Source organism: Carassius carassius, chromosome 15, assembly GCF_963082965.1.
Source record: "Carassius carassius chromosome 15, fCarCar2.1, whole genome shotgun sequence".
Classification (NCBI taxonomy): domain Eukaryota; kingdom Metazoa; phylum Chordata; class Actinopteri; order Cypriniformes; family Cyprinidae; genus Carassius; species Carassius carassius.
The window spans coordinates 15,733,417-15,751,148 of NC_081769.1; the positions used below are offsets into that span (position 1 = coordinate 15,733,417).

Here is a 17,732-nt window from a genome sequence, read left to right on the forward strand (position 1 = left end):
GAAACATTTTGCTCTCTCTTTCACAGGTATTAGGTCACTACATCCGCAGACAGCAAGATCCAGAGACCTTCATCAATGAAATTAAGTACATTGCCAGTGACCCCGATGAGAAATACTTCTTCAATGTGACGGATGAGGCTGCTCTAAATGACATTGTAGATGCATTGGGGGATCGCATTTTTAGTCTAGAGGGTAAGAGGAAGAATGACCATTAAAAAAAAGTATGCTTCTTTGACCTAAAAAGAATAGAAAATCAGATATGCCTTTTATTGAGGATGTTGATGATGTTTTTTCAACTTATTTGGACACTTGAACCAAACTTGAAAATGTATGCAGATACACAACATGTCAGACCAAGCAACATTTATTAAATTTATATTTAATATGAATGATGTGCCAATGAAACATTTATTTTAAAAATGAGAATGTTTCAAAACAAGCAACATTTTACTCAAAGATGCATGGACATCATGCAAAAAAAAAAAGAAAACACATGAAAAAATCCTGTAAGAACAGGGTGTGATGCTTGTGCCATCTTGATTTTGAGGAAAGCCAGGCAGGAAGGATAGAAAGTAGGAGATGGATGACCTTAAAATGGGCACAGCTGTGCATTCACAGGATATATAAGTTAGAAGCACAGAAAGAAATATGATTAGCCAATATATAATGATAACTGATCCTGTTTTATACATTTTCTACTTTTCATGAGTATACTTTTTCTTGAACTTTAATGCGCCAGCTCAGCAGATTTCTACACAATTACATGTGGTAGTGTGGGGATGGTAAAATGATTTAGAAAGAAGTCTCTTATACTCACCTAGGCTTTATTTATTTGATGAAAAATGCAGTAATAATGTGAAATATTATTGCAATTAAAAATAACTGGGTTGTAATTGAATGCATTTTAAAATGTAATTAATTCCTGTGATGAAACCGCTGTATTTTCAACAGCCATTATTCCTGTGCTCAGGGACACATATTCCTACAGAAAGCAGTTTTCTCATTCAAGAAACATTTCTTATTATCACAGTTGAAAACTGATAAATAAAAAGTTCGAAAGATCAGCATCTGTTTTAAAAATACTAATATAAATATCTTTTTTTTCCTTGTGTCCTTGCTGAACAAAAGTATTAATTTTAAAATATTGACCCCAAACATTTGAAGGGTAGTGGAAAAATCTTTTTTTCGATATAAACATTACATTTACGTTGTAATTTGATTGCAGTACTTGTATGTGTATTCATTTTGCAGGGACCCTGGGATACAATGAAAGTGCCTTTCTCATGGAGATGTCTCAGATTGGTTTTTCGACACACATTTTAGATGTGAGTTTCAATGTAATACAATATGCAGTGTATTTTATGTTAACATGCAGTTGTGCCTATTGTGCCTATTTAAATATTTGTAATTATAAACTGAGATATAATGTATGTACAAAAGATGGCCTAAAACATGCAATCATTCTGTAATGAGCTATAATATTTTGTACCATACTGTAGGATGGCATCTTGTTTGGCATGGTGGGTGCATATGACTGGGAGGGAGGCGTCCTGAAGGAGAGCAAAGAAGGGCAGCTCAAGCCCTCAAGAGAGGCCTTCGAGAAAGAGTTCCCATTGGAGCTGAAGAATCACGCTGCCTACTTAGGTATCATTTTACTTTGTGGAACAAACCACCAAATAAATTATTCTTCAAGTTTGTATGTTAACATAACATTTACGGCTATTTACTAATGCTTAGATGTGGACGTGTGAACTTCTGCAGGTTACACAGTGTCATCAGTGACTGTAGGTGACTGGAAGAGGCTGTATGTTGCTGGTGCACCTAGATTCAAGCACAAAGGAAAGGTCATCCTGTTTGACCTCACCCCTGAAGCAGATGTCATAATCACACAAGCCCTAAACGGAGAACAGGTGGAGCTTTCTCCTTCATTCTTATATTTATTTATACTTACACCCTCCACTCTCACACACACAAATGAGATCTCCATCAAACCCTTGTGTGAAGTCCAATTCTTTGAGGTTTGCATTATGCTTCTTTTCTCAATGATTTGTTACTGCTTTTCCTCTCTCGGTCGTTGTTTCACACCACATTCCTGCTATCCTACAATTAATGAGTTTATTTTCTTATTAAACAACAGCAAACTGGGTTTCATTTTCTCAGACCACTCCTAAAATCAAAGTGATACTTAGAACAAAATACAGAGGTTTGCGGTTCCCACAGTTATAATAGTTTTTTATAGGCCTGGAAAATTCACAGAAATTAATAAAATCTCAAACAATTCTATAATAAATGTACATTTTTCTAGTCATGACCTGCCCTAAAATATTTAGTCAGCTAGATATGGCTTTTGTTTAGAGCTTTTGTAGAGTAAAACCTGCGTGCATGCTTCGTTTTGTAAAATATTTGTTTGATAAAATTTTGTAATACGTCGGTTCTATTCATTGAATCATTTAAATGCATTCACATATCAGTCTCAAAAAAGGGATTTTTCTTTAATTCTCAACACTGGCAGTGTATTTGTTCTTAATCATATTCATATTTATCAGTATTGATCCATACTGTGTGTGTGTGTGTGTATATATATACTGTATATATATATATAATTGTATGGACATCTATGTGCATGTATACACTTACTGACTGACTGACTTTTGAATGGATTAGTGTATATTTATCAGCATTCCCTAATGGAAACACATTGGTTAAAAAGCGTGGGAACCTTCAGACTGCTCAACATCTTTTTTCTCTCTCTGCAGATTGGCTCTTATTTTGGCAGTGAGGTGTGCGTGGTGGATGTGGATCAGGACGGAATAACAGACATCCTGCTCATAGCTGCTCCCATGTTCCTGGGAGCAGGAAACAAAGAAACAGGCAAAGTCTATGTCTACTGTCTGGATGGGGTGAGAACCACACTGGCAGTACTGTTTGTGTGATGTATATGTGAGAGGCAGAGAGATCCATTATATCACGATAAACAACATATTCTTCTACACTTAAATATATGCCATTTCAGAAAATGTATGTCTAATTGCATGAACATTTTATCTGAAATGTTTCTGACTCTATATCTGTCTGTCTCTCTACCAGGATGGTTTTGCTCCTAATGGTACACTACAGTCTCAGAAGAAAGCACAGGATGCACGCTTTGGTTATGCTATGGCTGTAGCCCCTGACCTTAACCATGACGGATACGCTGACCTGCTTGTGGGAGCTCCGCTGGAGGACGACCACCAGGGAGCTCTTTACATCTACCACGGAGACGAATTCTACATCATACCTCAGTATAAACAAGTAAATATAAAAAAGTGTTAGACCGATGAGACCAGAAAATCTGTAGACATCACAACAACAACAAAAAAAGCTAAATAAATATATATATTTTATATAAATTAAAATATGTTATGATAAAAAAATGAAGAAATATTTATAGTAGTAACTTTAATACATTTTCTTTTGAGCTTTACAAAATTTACAAAAAATGTATTATATTCAAAATTCATTTAATTGTATTCAGTTTTGAGAATATACACTACTGTTCAAAAATGTGGGGTCAGTAAGTTTTTTTTTGGTTTGTTTGACATTTTTATGCTCAACAAGGATGCATTTATTTGATCAAAAATACAGTAAAACACAGTAATATTGATTTCTTTTTAAATATATAGTTTTAAGATGTCATTTATTCCTGATGGCAAAGCTGATTTTTATTTAGCAGCACTTCAGTCTTCAGTGTCACACAATCCTTCCGAAATCATTCTAATATGCAGATTTTGTGCTCAAGAAACATTGTGCTGCTTCAATTTTATATAAACTGTGATATATTTATCAGCGGTTCAAACGTACAGCATTTATTTGAAAGCAAAACTTTCTTTAACAGCATACATGTTTTTAAAAACTTTTGGTCAAATTGCTGAATAAAATAATTAATTTCTTAAAAAAAAAACTAGTGACCACTTTTAAACTGGTTATTAATGCCCTAGTGAAAAATAAATATACTAAAATGTATTTGAAATACATGAATTTCATCTTAAGTATACTACAAATACATTTACATATGTCCATACTTAACAAAAATAGCCTGCAATTGTATTTTTAGTATACTAAACCACTATACTTAAAATCTGCTAAATTGGAACAACTGATTTTGTACTTAATCCACTTTAATTATTTGATAGTTCTGAAGTCCAACTAAAGATATACTGAAGTATATTTGATTGTGCTAAAGTGCAACTTCTGCAAGTACTGTATACTTTAGGCACACCACTTTAAATAATTTGCATTTAAAGACTTAATTCAAATTTTTATATCAGTAAGTATCGAGAAGTAAATACGTTAATAGTTTTGAGACCATACTTTAGTAAACATGGGGTGACCACTTCCCTCAGTCCCCATTATACCTGTAATTTCTATTTCACATACTAAAGCTCTCTTTTTCTCTTTGTAGCGTATCCCAGGCTCCTCTCTCTCTGCAGGGCTGCAGTATTTTGGCCGTAGCCTGAGTGCTCTGCTGGATCTGGATGGGGATGAGTTACTGGATCTTGCTGTGGGAGCACAGGGCACTGCCATCCTACTGAAGTACTCTATGCCTCATTACAGTCTTGTGTTTTTATGCATCATCTAAACACTGCCATCATAGCCACCAATTTGTCACTTTAAATTGTGTCTCAAACAGTAGTAAATTTCTGTTTTCAACAACTTGGCTTGACTTCTAACCTCTCTCTGTACTCTACAGGTCACGCAGTATAGTGCAGATCAACGTCAGCCTGTCCTTCCAGCCACACTCCATAAACGTGATACAGAAGAACTGCCACAGGGCTGGACGAGACTCCGCATGCCTTAACGCCACAGTTTGCTTTCTGGCCCTGTCTCGCTCTCCTGGCTCTTATGGCACAAATTTTGGTAAAGTGTCATGTAACCAAAAAGCTTTTCTTCCATTTCTGTGTTACATACACTTCCTTAACTACCACCACATCTGTTTATTTGTATAGATATGCAGATGGGGGCCATGCTGGATGACAGAAAGATCTTGGCTCGTGCTCTGTTTGACTACAACTCCCAGCGGCAGACCTTAATGGGCGTCACTGTTCGCGTAGGGCAGACCATGTGCAACACGCTACCATTTCATGTCTTTGTAAGTCTAAACTGCTTAAAAATCAATGAAGTAAAGGATAATGTACATTTACCCGGTCGATATCGCAAAAAGAGGTTGTTTTACCCTAATGGCCAACGGACTGTACATTATCCTTCTTATTACATGAGTACTTACTGATTGTTTTCAAGTAAAAGTGTTATTCTCTCTGTTTCGGTCTTCCTTTATATATCTAGGATACAGCTGATTACATCCGACCAATCAGTTTCACTTTGCGCTTCAAAATCAATGACACAGAGAGCGGCCCGGTACTAGATGAGGGCTGGCCGACAACATTCAAGAAGTCTGTGAGTGCTATTCAGTTGACCTAATCCTTTGAAAAATAGCAATATAAATGAATGGGTTTTGCTGGCTAACGCTAAGTTTGATCTCTTTTATTGCCTTTAGATCCCATTCTTCAAAGACTGTGGGGAGGATGATGTGTGTGTAACTGATCTGGTTTTACAAGCCCATATGGACATTTCTGGAACAAGGTAACAGAGGAATTGTCCGCCTGCTGTTTGCATGTATAGAACAAGCACATCTTACAACAAGTCCAAACATGTTGACCATTGGCAGAACTAGTTGCTTTAATCCCTAGTGCTATGTTAACAGTTCAAATAGAAATATTAAGAGTAACATTTGTAAAGATTTAACCAGTTCAGTGACTATTAAACCTGAAACCGTGATTTAAATAGCATGTGTTACTGTAATGTAATGTCAATGTTGCTCTTATCTGTTCTTGCAGGCAGCAACCATATGTTATACGCAGCCCTCGGCGACGACTTGCAGTAGAAGTGCAGCTACAAAACCAGCTAGAAAACGCCTATAACACTAGCCTCACTCTTCATTACTCTAAAAACCTGCACTTCAGCAGTCTGAGTATACGGGTACCAGCACAATCTATCTTTAAAAAAAAAAAAAACATACATGCATATTAGTACAAACACACCAGCCAGTGTTAAATATGGCAGTGTGATTGTTTTAGGCCAAATGAGTAATATAGTAGATACTTTACTAATAAATGTCACAATTATGTAGAAAGAATATATACTACCATTTCATATTTTGAGGTCAGAAAATGCTGTTCTTCTGAATGTTCCAAATGTTAATTAGTACAACTAATTTCAACATTGATAATAATAATAACAAAATTGAAAATGAGCATATTAGAGTAATTTCTGAAGGTTCATGTGACACTGAAGACTGGAGTAATGACTCCTGAATATTCAGCTTTGACATTAAAGGAATAAAATACATTTTAAAATATAAAAAGCTATTTTAAATTGTTTTTCCTGTATTTTTAATCAAATAAATGCAGCCTTTGTGAGCATTAGACTTCTTAAAAAAGAAAAAGAAAAAAACACTTGCCATCCCCCGAGTCTAGTGTATTTAAAGAAAAGTATTTTTAAGTATGCACATACAGTACAGACCAAAAGTTTGGACACACCTTCTCATTCAAAGAGTTTTCTTTATTTTCATGACTATGAAAATTGTAGATTCACACTGAAGGCATCAAAACTATGAATTAACACATGTGGAATTATATATGGAATCATATACATAATAAAAAAGTGTGAAACAACTGAAAATATGTCATATTGTAGGTTCTTCAAAGTAGCCACCTTTTGCTTTGATTACTGCTTTGCACACTCTTGGCATTCTCTTGATGAGCTTCAAGAGGTACAGTAGTCACCTGAAATGGTCTTCCAACAGTCTTGAAGGAGTTCCCCGAGAGATGCTTAGCACTTGTTGGCCCTTTTGCCTTCTGTCTGCGGTCCAGCTCACCCCTAAACCATCTCGATTGGGTTCAGGTCCGGTGACTGTGGAGGCCAGGTCATCTGGCGCAGCACCCCATCACTCTCCTTCTTGGTCAAATAGCCCTTGATGCCTTCAGTGTGAATCTACAATTTTCATAGTCATGAAAATAAAGAAAACTCTTTGAATGAGAAGGTGTGTCCAAACTTTTGGTCTGTACTGTAATTTATACAAAAGTACAGTATATTCCACTGTTTCATGAATCACACTTCATGCTTCTTCATTTCTCTTTCTGCCTCATTTTTCTCTCTTTCTGTCTCTATAGGAAGACGCCCAGTTTAAGATTGAATGTACGGCTCTAAGCTCAAACAGTCACTCCTGTAATGTCAGTTACCCAGTGTTCCGCTCTCATTCCAAGGTAAGCCTCTGAAAGGATGAAGGTTTGTTATCATGATTCATTCAAACAGTCACTGAGTAGTTTTGGTTCATTGACCAGTGATTCTCCCAACTGCCTCATTTTTCTCAGGTGAACTTCATGTTGGAATTTGAGTTCAGTTGTACGTCTCTCATCAGTAAGGTCCAGATGAAGCTTAATGCTTCAAGGTACACACACAAACACACACACAGCAAGATGCATTTAAAGTCATTTTAATCTAACACAACTAAATGTAAATAAACACGTGATATGTTAAAATGTATATTAAACGTGTATGTGTGTGTTGCCACAGTGACAGTGTGGAGAGTGAAGGCACACTTTCGGACAACATTGTACAGTTACAGAGTATTGTACAGTATGAACCAGATCTCTTCATCACAAGGTTAGTTCCCAACATCAAAAATGCATGGATGTTCAGTGTACAGCATGCATATGTGGTTGTCTTATTTCGGTTTAATTCACTGCAGTGACTCCAACCTAAACCGCTATGAGGTACACCCAACCAGAACCGTGTCTGAGGGGACAGGACCCGAGTTCTACACACATTTCAGGGTGGGTCAAAGTAAAGCTGATAGGCACATAGGTTTATGTTTTAAAAAATCAGAAAGCTTGTGAGTACATGTATGTTTTTTGATATCAGGTGCAGAATCTAGGCTGTTATGCTGTCAGTAATATGGAGCTGATTGTCAATTTGCCCGCTGTGGCTTCAGGAGACAGAGTTTTTGCGACTGTGGTTGATGCTTTCTCTTATAATGTAAGTACCATGTGTATCGTTTATACAGTCTGTAATTCACATGCATCTTCGTGTTCATGTAGTTGTTGGTGTTTTTTCTGTTTATTTGTAGTCTTCAGGTGTGAACTGCACTATACTGAGTGATCTTTCCAAGTTAAAGTCCAGCCAGAGAGATGTGCGTCCACTTCACCCAGAAGACATGAAGAAAGCTGAACTATTGGTGAGAATACAGATGTTTTGTTCACTGACAGACTGAAGTGAATCCGTTAAGTTAAACTGAATTTTGATTTTTTGATTTAGTTTGAGTTTATTTGGAACACGCTTGCAATTAACAACTTGCTGTCTCTGCATAGACATTATTCTTTGCCGTCAAATCGCCATCACATTCTAGAGCTGTCAACCTCTTTTTGTCTTGTTGAAAAGTAGGGCAAAATTCCTGTATTTGGGTGGAGGAGAAAATAAAATGAAAACAAACTGGAATGATTCAGAGTTTTGGCTGCATATCTATGAGAATGAAAGCAGCAGAAGAAGCCCAAACTAGAGAGGGATACTGATACTAAAATTTAAACTGCGTCTACTGTATATAGTTTTTTTTGTATAAAGACCCAATTTATGAAAAATAAATATTATAAATATATATTTTAGATTGTATATACATTTTAATTGTATTCATTTACTAAATTATTTACTTATTTATTTGAATCTGATTTAAATTATTTGAAATTTATTTTGAATCTGATTTAAATTATTCTAAATTTATTAACACGTTTTCACTTATTTTAATTATATTTTATTATTTATTTATTTTTATATAAATTGTAATAATTATTCAATTGGAGCTTTACTCCAAACATTTCCACAGACTCCCTAGCACCTCTTTGTAAACACTAGTTTGGAAACCCTGACCCAAATTATCAGGGACCGAAACCACCATCAGTGGCTTCATAAAATGATTCTATATATACATATAAAAAAATAACCAGTAGATCATTAATTTAATCTACTGCTGTAAATGATCTTGTACTATTATATCATTTTTTTTTTTCATATTTAGAACTGCTCTTCCTCGTGGTGTGTGGAGGTTGTGTGTCACATCCAACAGCTACTGAAAGGACAGACAGCCTTGATCCGCATCACCAGGAGGATACATGACAACTTCTTCAGACAGGTGACATCTCTCTCTTTTATTCCACACAGGCAAATGGCTACATGTATTTACTGGGATGTGTGTGTGTGTGTGTGTTTCAGTCTTTAACCTCTGACTAATTGTGTGCGTCTGTCAGGCCAAGTTTAAAGCGGTGACAATAGTGGGCTCTTACCAGCTGTCTGCTCGGGAGTCCAATCTGATTACAATGGGAAATGCTGCCCTCTTGAGGGAGGTGAGAAAAACTGACAGGACACAAACTCATAAACCAGGGATCTAGCTCTTTGAAAGGTCCTAGTTCACAAGTTACTATTCTATGAGAAAGTGAACTCCTGAATTACGGTAATTACAAGATGGAGTGAATGCAACTTTACTGTTAGAGAAAGCGTAAATGTCAACTTGGATCACGTGTGCCTTGATAACCAATCACATTATAGCCTTGATGTCACTGAATTTCAGTCAGAGTTGTGCGACACTCAATCGCCGTTTACAGATACCATAGGAATAAATTAGAAGTGCTGTAAGCTGAATCCCACCTGTCGCAAAAAGTCAACGACTTCTATAAACAGATTTTTTTTTTTTTTTTTTTTTGTGGTAAACTGTACAAATAGTTAAATTAAAAACTATTGTTTGGTGTAAAACATGTTTGAAGATTAGCTGACAGGCATTACATGATGAGCTGTTTCCTCAAAAAAAGCCTTTCCGCCGTTGACATCCATTAAAAAATCGGCCTCTGGTCTTCTTTCCTGCACACAGCATCAGAATTAGCATTAGCAGTTCAACTTTTTAGCTAAAGGTTGCAGGCTTTCAAACTGTTACACAGTGGGGTCCAAAATTGCGAGCCCAATTTTAAAATGTTTCTGATTTGCTTTTTTGTTCATCATAAATTATATTGTCAGCATGACAATTTGAGTGAACATTTCAGTTCACAAAATCTCACATTCATTTACTTAATTAGTGACTGAGAAACTGTTTAATTTGATGAAAAGTTTCCGTTTAACTTTTTTTCAGCTCAAATTACATTGTTAGCATGACAATTTGAGCGAAAAACTTGAATTTACAATTGTAAATTTACTTTACTTTTACTTTACTTGTTTAGTGACTTAATAAATTCTTAATCTAACCATTCAACCAATTATGTATTCATTTATTTAAATTATTTACCTGAGGTTTTAAACTTTTGAATGCAACTGTAATTTGTAATCCTCAGTACAAAAATAAAACAATGCAAACACTATTAAATTGTTAATTGAGAATGAATGAGTAAAAGTCACATGGGAGGAGATAAAACCTCAACCGTTCTATGATTGGCCAATTACGTTCCCATGATAAATCATGGCTGTTGTTCTACACTGGCAAATCTTAATGAATAAATAATGGTGCTAATTGGTACTGTACTAATTAAAAAGCAAGTCTACAGTAGATTTATACAGCAGTTTTGTACTACAGTATAAATGCTCTTTCTGTCTCTGTATATATATAGACGGTTTTGGAAGTGCTGAAGGGGCGTTCCATTCCAATCTCTCTCTGGATTCTGATTGGAAGCATCATTGGAGGACTACTGCTTCTTGCACTCTTGGTATTCATCCTTTGGAAGGTACTGAGCACAACACATAAGCAGGTGTATAGCGGCTACATCTGAAGCTCATTTCTACCCAAAACACTTTATATGTTAAAACTAGCACTCAGCAGTCTCAAGCCATGTGTTGATGTTTCTTCACAGTTGGGGTTTTTCACAAGGAAACAGAGGAAGGATGAGGATGAGAATGATGACAACTGACACTGCGGAGCAGACTGAACAGAGTTTCTTTAACAACTAGGAAAAATGCCTTTTGTAGCCATTACATACCCTTTGAGACATGACACTTCTGCTCCAGGACCACAAACAATCCATTATCAGATCCAGGTGGAATCTACAGACTTATTCTTCATTTTCTTTGCTGATTTTGGGGGGAAAAAATCTGCAGAATGGATTTAAACCTGATAAAATATTTCACATGGAGCTGAAAGTGCTAAAATGTGCCAAAATATTTAATATTTGAACATAAAAAGGGATGCACAATGCATAAAACTTTCCGAACAATGAGTGTATCAATTCTTGCAGGTCAGTCGAGTATGTTATTTAATTACGTTATTCTGTTGTGGCATCAAAAAGCACCAAGAATCCAATTGTCACACAAAACAACGAGAAAGGAGGTTAATATGGGAGACACTCTGGCTTCATAGAGACTGATCCTTTACCATTGCATTGCATTGAAAGAACGAGCAGGAAACCAAGCAAATGCACTATTTGTGAAAAAGAAAATAATGAAATTCGTATTTAAGTTGAAAACATATGGTATAATACCAAGCAGTCTTTAATAACAATGTTTCAGTCTTTGTTCAATGCATAGGTTTGTAAATTGCATTTGCTTTTTTGACATTCAGACAAATTATTAAATAATAAAAAATGTAAACCATTAAATAAAAGAATCACATCTTTATTTATTTCCTGTGGAAAATAAAATTGTTCACGGCTACACAAAATACTCACACTATTAAATATAAATCAGTCACTCCTTGTTGCAAAAGAAATAAACATCTCTTCTTTAGCCACCTATTTCTTTTCAAACAAACATCAACAATTTCCTGAACTAGTCTAAAGTTGTATAAAAACTGTCAGCGAGGAGCCTGTGTAGAGTTAATGTAGGATTCCAGAAGAAATATGGTCTCATCCACCTGGTTTTCACTGGAATCCAATCTGCCACCAAGAGAAGAGATGAGATTAATGATTGGCTGAACGTGAGTCATGTGACTGATTCATGTGGAGAGAGTGCAGTACTTGTTAATGTGGTGTCGTAAAGACTCGAGCTGCTGTCGTTCTGGAGCTGTGATCATCTCCTCCACCTCCGTCAGCTGGTCCGCCTCTGCTCCAGTGGCCTGCAAGGACGCCAGGATGGCTTCAATTCGCTGAGACTTTTCCAAAAGTCGCCTGTCAAAACCAATTAACAGACACAAATGAGGACTAATGCTTAGATTAAATGTTTTCATTGACAAAAAAGAAGGGACTTACTTGTTCTCTTTGGTCTCATACAATCGCCTCTCGATCAGGTTGCCAATTGTCTGTATGGGGTCCACATACAAATATGTCAAGACATTTTAAAAAGCATTAAACACGCATTCCAGGGATGTTCATGTGAGCTGTGTACCTTGTAGCAGCGTTGCAGAAGTAGTCTGGCGGTGGGCAGCTGGTTAACTGTGTACAGGTAGAAGGTGCGAGAAGGGGCATAGTCTGGCGTTTTGGGGATTTCCTGCACATACAGTACAAAGAGTGCTATGGACCAGGGTTTTTACAGTTAACTAAAACTAAGTCTAATCTATTTCTATGAACAGAACCTGTGAGAGTTTTACCTGCAGCTGGACCAGGTTCTCAGACAGGAGTGTGTACAGCATGTCTTTGGCCTCTTTGGCAGGAACCATGGCAAAATCCTCCACCTGCTTCTGTTCCAGGTGCCGCTTTCGCAGTAACAGACGAAAGATTCGAGCTGAGCGGGAACCAAACCTGACATAAAACACAGCCACATGAAACTGAAAACAAAACCAAAAGAGTTCAGGAGGCTAAAGCACTACGACTCTACTAACCTCTCTTGGACCACAGACTCTAGTGTAGCTCTTGCCAGGTTAGCCAGTGCACGATGTAAATCTGACCACAGGGTCAAGGGTCAACCAATTTATTATTAGATTAAAAAAATAGCTGAGCTGTGGCTGGGAAAATTTCAGTGTTCTTATGTTCACCAATGCTGCATTTAATCAAAAATAAAGCAAAACCAGTTATTAAAGTGAATTACTAATAGAAGTAATATTTCTATTTTAATATATTTTAATATTTGTATATTTTTTCCTTGGCAAGCTGAATTTAAGCAACTCCTGTTTTAAAAACGGTTTGCAGTTAGACATGGAAAGCTTCCTTTTTCTTCCAGGTGGTGTTTTAAAGGGATACTGACGACATACATTCCTCCTCCACTGTCACCTGTCTTCCCCACAAATTCCATCTAGTAGAACACAATATTCATTTTTAAGTCATTTCAATCATTATAAAGTCATTTAATTCTTGTATAACCAGCAACTATATAGTAGTGTTTTTCTGTGTATGCATTGCTTTACCGGATCATCCACCAGGAGAGTGAGGTACTGGTCTAAAATTGGTCTGGCGATGTTGTAACTGGATGGAAGAGCTCGGAAAATCTGATGGAAAACAATAAGGCTTTGATCACACTTCAGCCCAGTCTGGATTGGTTTTCTAAGCTGATCTGAAGGACCGGCTGTTCACACAGCCATTGTCATTTTAAACTCCAATGAATTAATTAGACCTGTTTCTTTAAATGTTTTTCAGTAAGGGCCTTATCAAACAAAAATAAGCATGTCTGTCCATTACCTCATTGGCTGAAAGGGCTTGTGTGAAAGCAGCGTGAGCCGACGTGGTAACTTCACTCATCCGCAACATGGTTCGAACAATCTCACCGCTAGTCTACATGGGAGAAACACAGAAATTTAGCCGATAAAGACCTACATTCTACCCACATATTATTTCCCTGGAGGAGAAAGTCTAAATGTGAGAATCCAGAACATTCTGTCTCAGATACAGCAGAGAAAGAATATTCAGTCCACAGCCTAATTATATCTCACAGCAAAACTTGGATTATTTGATATACAGAGTGGTCGTTACTGTCACCTGATCAAGTTTACAGGAAACAGCATTAATGATGGCCTGATCCCTGAAGTGCAGGTGAAAGCGTTGAAAATTCACCTGCCAATAGATCCCTTCATCACCACGCTGGAGAGAGAGGGAGACAACAGATGTGAAATGCATGAAAAACTCAGCTAATGAACTTGTGGATGGGTGATGTCATCATCTGAATGGTAATACCTCACTATTGTCTGTCTTGGCTTTCTTTGCCGCACGCGGCTCAGCTTCACCATCCTCACTTGAGCGTCTGCGTTTTCCTTGACCTGAAGAAATACAATTCAACCACCTCAGTTTTACTGTAGTCATATGGTGAACATTAAGACCTATATTCAAAACTTTAAGCTTTCCATTGATGTATGGTTTATTAGGAACGGACAATATTTGGCCGAGATACAACTATTTGAAAATCTGGAAAAATACTGAGAAAATCCCCTTTAAAGTTGTCCAAATGAAGTTCTTAGTAATGCATATTACTAATCAAAAATGTATTTTTTACAATTTACAATAGTAAATTTACAAAATATTTTCATGGTACATGACCTTTACTTAATATCCTAATGATTTTTGGCATAAAAGAAAAAATTATAATTTTGACCCATACAATGTATTTTTGGCTATTGCTACAAATATACCCCAAGCGACTTAAGACTGGTTTTGTATACCACATATACCATAAGAGCTGACCACTAAGAGTTTAATAGTACTTGACGAGGAATGCTTTGACTGAAGTAACTGACCGGTAAGATTGATATAGGGAAGTTTGTAGCATTCGGGGTGGTCTTCAGGTTCAGTGTGCTGTGTTACAGCTGGAAGGGGAGTGTTGACTGCTCCTGAGCTTGAGGATTCTGCTGAGGCCAAAGGAGGACAACGCTGAAGGAAATGAGTCTCCACCAACCGGGAGAACGCAGAGACAACCTCACTGTAGTCCATACTCTGGCCCTCTGGTGCAAAAAAGAGTTTCATTAGGTACATTTCAAATAAAAATCAAGCCATAAGAAAATGGATGGAACCTATTTCAGATGTAGTTTTAGCTTTCTTTCTTTTTGTACCACATTTGTCTGGTCCTCTTTAAAAAAAAAAACTCAGTTTGCCTTTCGTGTGCTATTTTTTGTGAAACCCAGTTAATTTGAATATTAATATAATATAATATTGAGAATGATAATTATTAGTGGTCCACCGATGTTGTTTTTTTTGACAGCCGTTTCCCGTATCTTAGAGAGCAGGGTGGCTGATAGATAGATAGATAGATAGATAGATAGATAGATAGATAGATAGATAGATAGATAGATAGATTGATGAAAATTTAAGAAATTTTGAATAATTTGAAAATGAATTAAAATATAACTGAGTCAAATAAGCATATTTAAACTTTAGATGACAAATTCTTGAATCTGTAATCCTATTACAGTATTTTTCACAAATAAATAAATATATATTTTTTTAATAAAACAAAGAGATATTTAAAAAAAATGGCAAATGCTAGGATGCAGCATAAATATCAATAAAAAATAATATATATTTTCCAATCAAAATAAAAGTTCAAAACTAGAGGATGATTGTGGTACATACAAAAATCTTAATACATACATAACAAAAACGCACAGAATAGCATCTATGTATATTATTTAACTTACACAAAAACTTCCAAGGTAGTATAAAGACATTTGTCTTTAAAAATTACAGTCATTTTTGAATAAGCTTCTGGCAAGTCTATGAAACAAAATACATGCAACTCATTTCCTCTGTATCCCAACATTCCATTTGAAAGATAAAACAGCTTGCAAAATATGTCTTTGCCATTATGCAATTATTTAATTAGATAATGCATGTTATAAGCAAACCATACCCATACCAAGATGGACTCTGTTAAGTTTGGTTTAAAGGAGCTGAGCTTACTTTAAAGTTTGTTTGGAGCAATCCACCATATACACTGCAAGCCAAAGTTTTTACAAAAAATAAACCCCTGTATTTTGAAATCCTGTTTCGTTTATATGAATTAGCCCTTCAGTCTTCTTGTATTCTTCTAGTTTCTCACCTGGCATATTGTGTGTCAGCCGGTCTGCTACAGTCTTGACAGTGCTGCTCATAGTCATCTGTCCTCTCTGCAGTATCTCCTCAACAATGAGCTCGCCTGTGTCTCCATAAAGACTCTTGGCGGTGTAGATGTAGCGTGGATAACGGAGCATGTGTAGGATGCGCTCACAGATGATGTGATATTCCACAGGTCCCGCTGGCCCTCGACGCCCAGCACCAAACGCACACATCCCATGCTGCATCAGCACACACAGAGACTTCTTGACCTAGCAGGAGAAGAGTGTGTTAAAGAGAATACGATGGATTTACTGGCTCGGCAAAAGGAAGACAGAAAGAATGGAAAGAGAAGAGAAAGGGAAGGATGTAATAACAGAGAAAGCTGAAGTACATGACATTACCAGGTCAAGAGGAAGTTTGGTCTCATGGGCAAGTGCTCGCAGGGTCAGAACTCCACTGCGGATCAGATGAGTGCCCACTTTCTCCACCACATCTCCGAAGTGCTCCTGCAGCAGCAGCCCGCACAAACGCACCTCCTGCGCTGTCATCTGCAGGAAAGAGAGGAACAAACAATCATTTAAAACACCTCATGAAATAACATGATTTTATAAACTCTGAACCCGAATTTTGCTGGATATGACTATGGAGTGGAATCATATTTTTAGTGGTAACACATATAGCTTTCAAGACATGCCATAAGCTCTGAAGCAGTTATGTGGGGGCTGTAGCAGCCCAGAGTCATTTTAGTTTCAATTTATTATTTTTATTTAACTTATTTTTAATTGTTGAGTTCCCAGTGAATAACTACACTACCCATAATCCTGAAGAAAGATTTTGAATTGCTGTGAATAAAGAAACAAAAACTCTCATGAAGTTTATTCCCATGCATCCCTTTACTCTCAAACTACTGGCATGTATTTTATTATTTTACAACAAATTGGTCAAAATAATAATATTTATTAAAACGTGAATAAATATAATTAATGTCAATAAAATATATTTTTTATAAATACGATCGATGTCTGTGAGTCCAAAAGCTATATTACACAGCCACTTAATTTTATTGCATCATTTACGAAGGTTCAAAGGAAGAGAAGCAAATTGTTTAAAGTTTTCTATTCTGATATTCTGACCAGAACAATAACACTTAACAAGCTGTCACATTACATAGTGTTTTAACCAGTACCTAGAAGCAGCATTTTAAAAGCACCAAAAGAGCATCCTGTTCAAAACGTACAGTAAAAATAATTCATATTTAGGTTCTAAATGCCTCATTACACAATCTAACACATGAAAGCAGCATTAGCTGCTGTCTGGCCTTTCTACAAATCAAACATCTAATTTACCCTAACATTGCAGATAAAGACACAATCATGCACATGGACAAAAAGTTAACCTACCTCTAAAAACGATCTAGCTGTACGTGTTTAGAGTTTAAATGTATCGTTTTAATCGCGCATGTGTTGTTCAGGCGGTGTGCAATGATCAGCGCTGACGAATTTCCGTGGTCATGTGAAGTTCCAGTATGATGCCTGATCAGCGAACGATTCGCTGCAATGATCTGATTCTTTTAATGATTCGGAAGAGCTGAATCTGATTCACTTGACTACATTAACTATGTTTTTAAAGTAAAACAGTTTGATGAATGAAACAAGCATAATATTGTACATCAGTGTATTTTGGATTATTTAATTTAATAATGCACTATTATTGTAATTTAATCACTCCCTTTATTTTAACTTTATTTTTTACAGGCTTGTAAAAGCACATTTCACTGCC

At 36.4% G+C, this 17,732-nt stretch overlaps 2 protein-coding genes across 2 annotated transcripts in view; one reads left to right on the plus strand and one right to left on the minus strand.

Moving 5' to 3' along the window:
* The window catches only part of itga10 (integrin, alpha 10), a 41,986-nt gene extending 30,464 nt beyond the window's left edge, over positions 1 to 11,522 (plus strand). Inside the window, exons 10-31 of the mRNA XM_059567549.1 lie at positions 27 to 192; positions 1,252 to 1,325; positions 1,500 to 1,644; positions 1,762 to 1,910; positions 2,757 to 2,900; positions 3,088 to 3,291; positions 4,442 to 4,572; positions 4,730 to 4,896; positions 4,986 to 5,128; positions 5,323 to 5,433; positions 5,534 to 5,619; positions 5,874 to 6,015; positions 7,209 to 7,301; positions 7,410 to 7,486; positions 7,612 to 7,701; positions 7,787 to 7,871; positions 7,960 to 8,073; positions 8,165 to 8,272; positions 9,107 to 9,220; positions 9,336 to 9,431; positions 10,680 to 10,793; positions 10,920 to 11,522. Coding sequence (XP_059423532.1) covers positions 27 to 192; positions 1,252 to 1,325; positions 1,500 to 1,644; positions 1,762 to 1,910; positions 2,757 to 2,900; positions 3,088 to 3,291; positions 4,442 to 4,572; positions 4,730 to 4,896; positions 4,986 to 5,128; positions 5,323 to 5,433; positions 5,534 to 5,619; positions 5,874 to 6,015; positions 7,209 to 7,301; positions 7,410 to 7,486; positions 7,612 to 7,701; positions 7,787 to 7,871; positions 7,960 to 8,073; positions 8,165 to 8,272; positions 9,107 to 9,220; positions 9,336 to 9,431; positions 10,680 to 10,793; positions 10,920 to 10,976 — 2,610 coding nt within the window. The 3' untranslated portion in view covers positions 10,977 to 11,522. The remainder of the gene's footprint in view (positions 1 to 26; positions 193 to 1,251; positions 1,326 to 1,499; positions 1,645 to 1,761; positions 1,911 to 2,756; positions 2,901 to 3,087; positions 3,292 to 4,441; positions 4,573 to 4,729; positions 4,897 to 4,985; positions 5,129 to 5,322; positions 5,434 to 5,533; positions 5,620 to 5,873; positions 6,016 to 7,208; positions 7,302 to 7,409; positions 7,487 to 7,611; positions 7,702 to 7,786; positions 7,872 to 7,959; positions 8,074 to 8,164; positions 8,273 to 9,106; positions 9,221 to 9,335; positions 9,432 to 10,679; positions 10,794 to 10,919) is intronic.
* A 138-nt stretch (positions 11,523 to 11,660) lies between these two features.
* polr3c (polymerase (RNA) III (DNA directed) polypeptide C) lies at positions 11,661 to 17,514 on the minus strand. The gene is made up of 15 exons (XM_059567550.1): positions 17,354 to 17,514; positions 16,355 to 16,501; positions 15,958 to 16,222; positions 14,660 to 14,863; positions 14,103 to 14,185; positions 13,908 to 14,009; positions 13,611 to 13,703; positions 13,340 to 13,420; positions 13,176 to 13,227; positions 12,818 to 12,878; positions 12,587 to 12,737; positions 12,385 to 12,486; positions 12,249 to 12,298; positions 12,018 to 12,167; positions 11,661 to 11,936 (listed from the first exon to the last, which is right to left on the minus strand). The coding sequence occupies exons 2-15, from the start codon at positions 16,499 to 16,501 to the stop codon at positions 11,855 to 11,857; spliced, it is 1,623 nt and encodes a 540-aa protein (XP_059423533.1). The 5' UTR covers positions 17,354 to 17,514; the 3' UTR covers positions 11,661 to 11,854.
* Between the last annotated feature and the right edge of the window lie 218 nt (positions 17,515 to 17,732).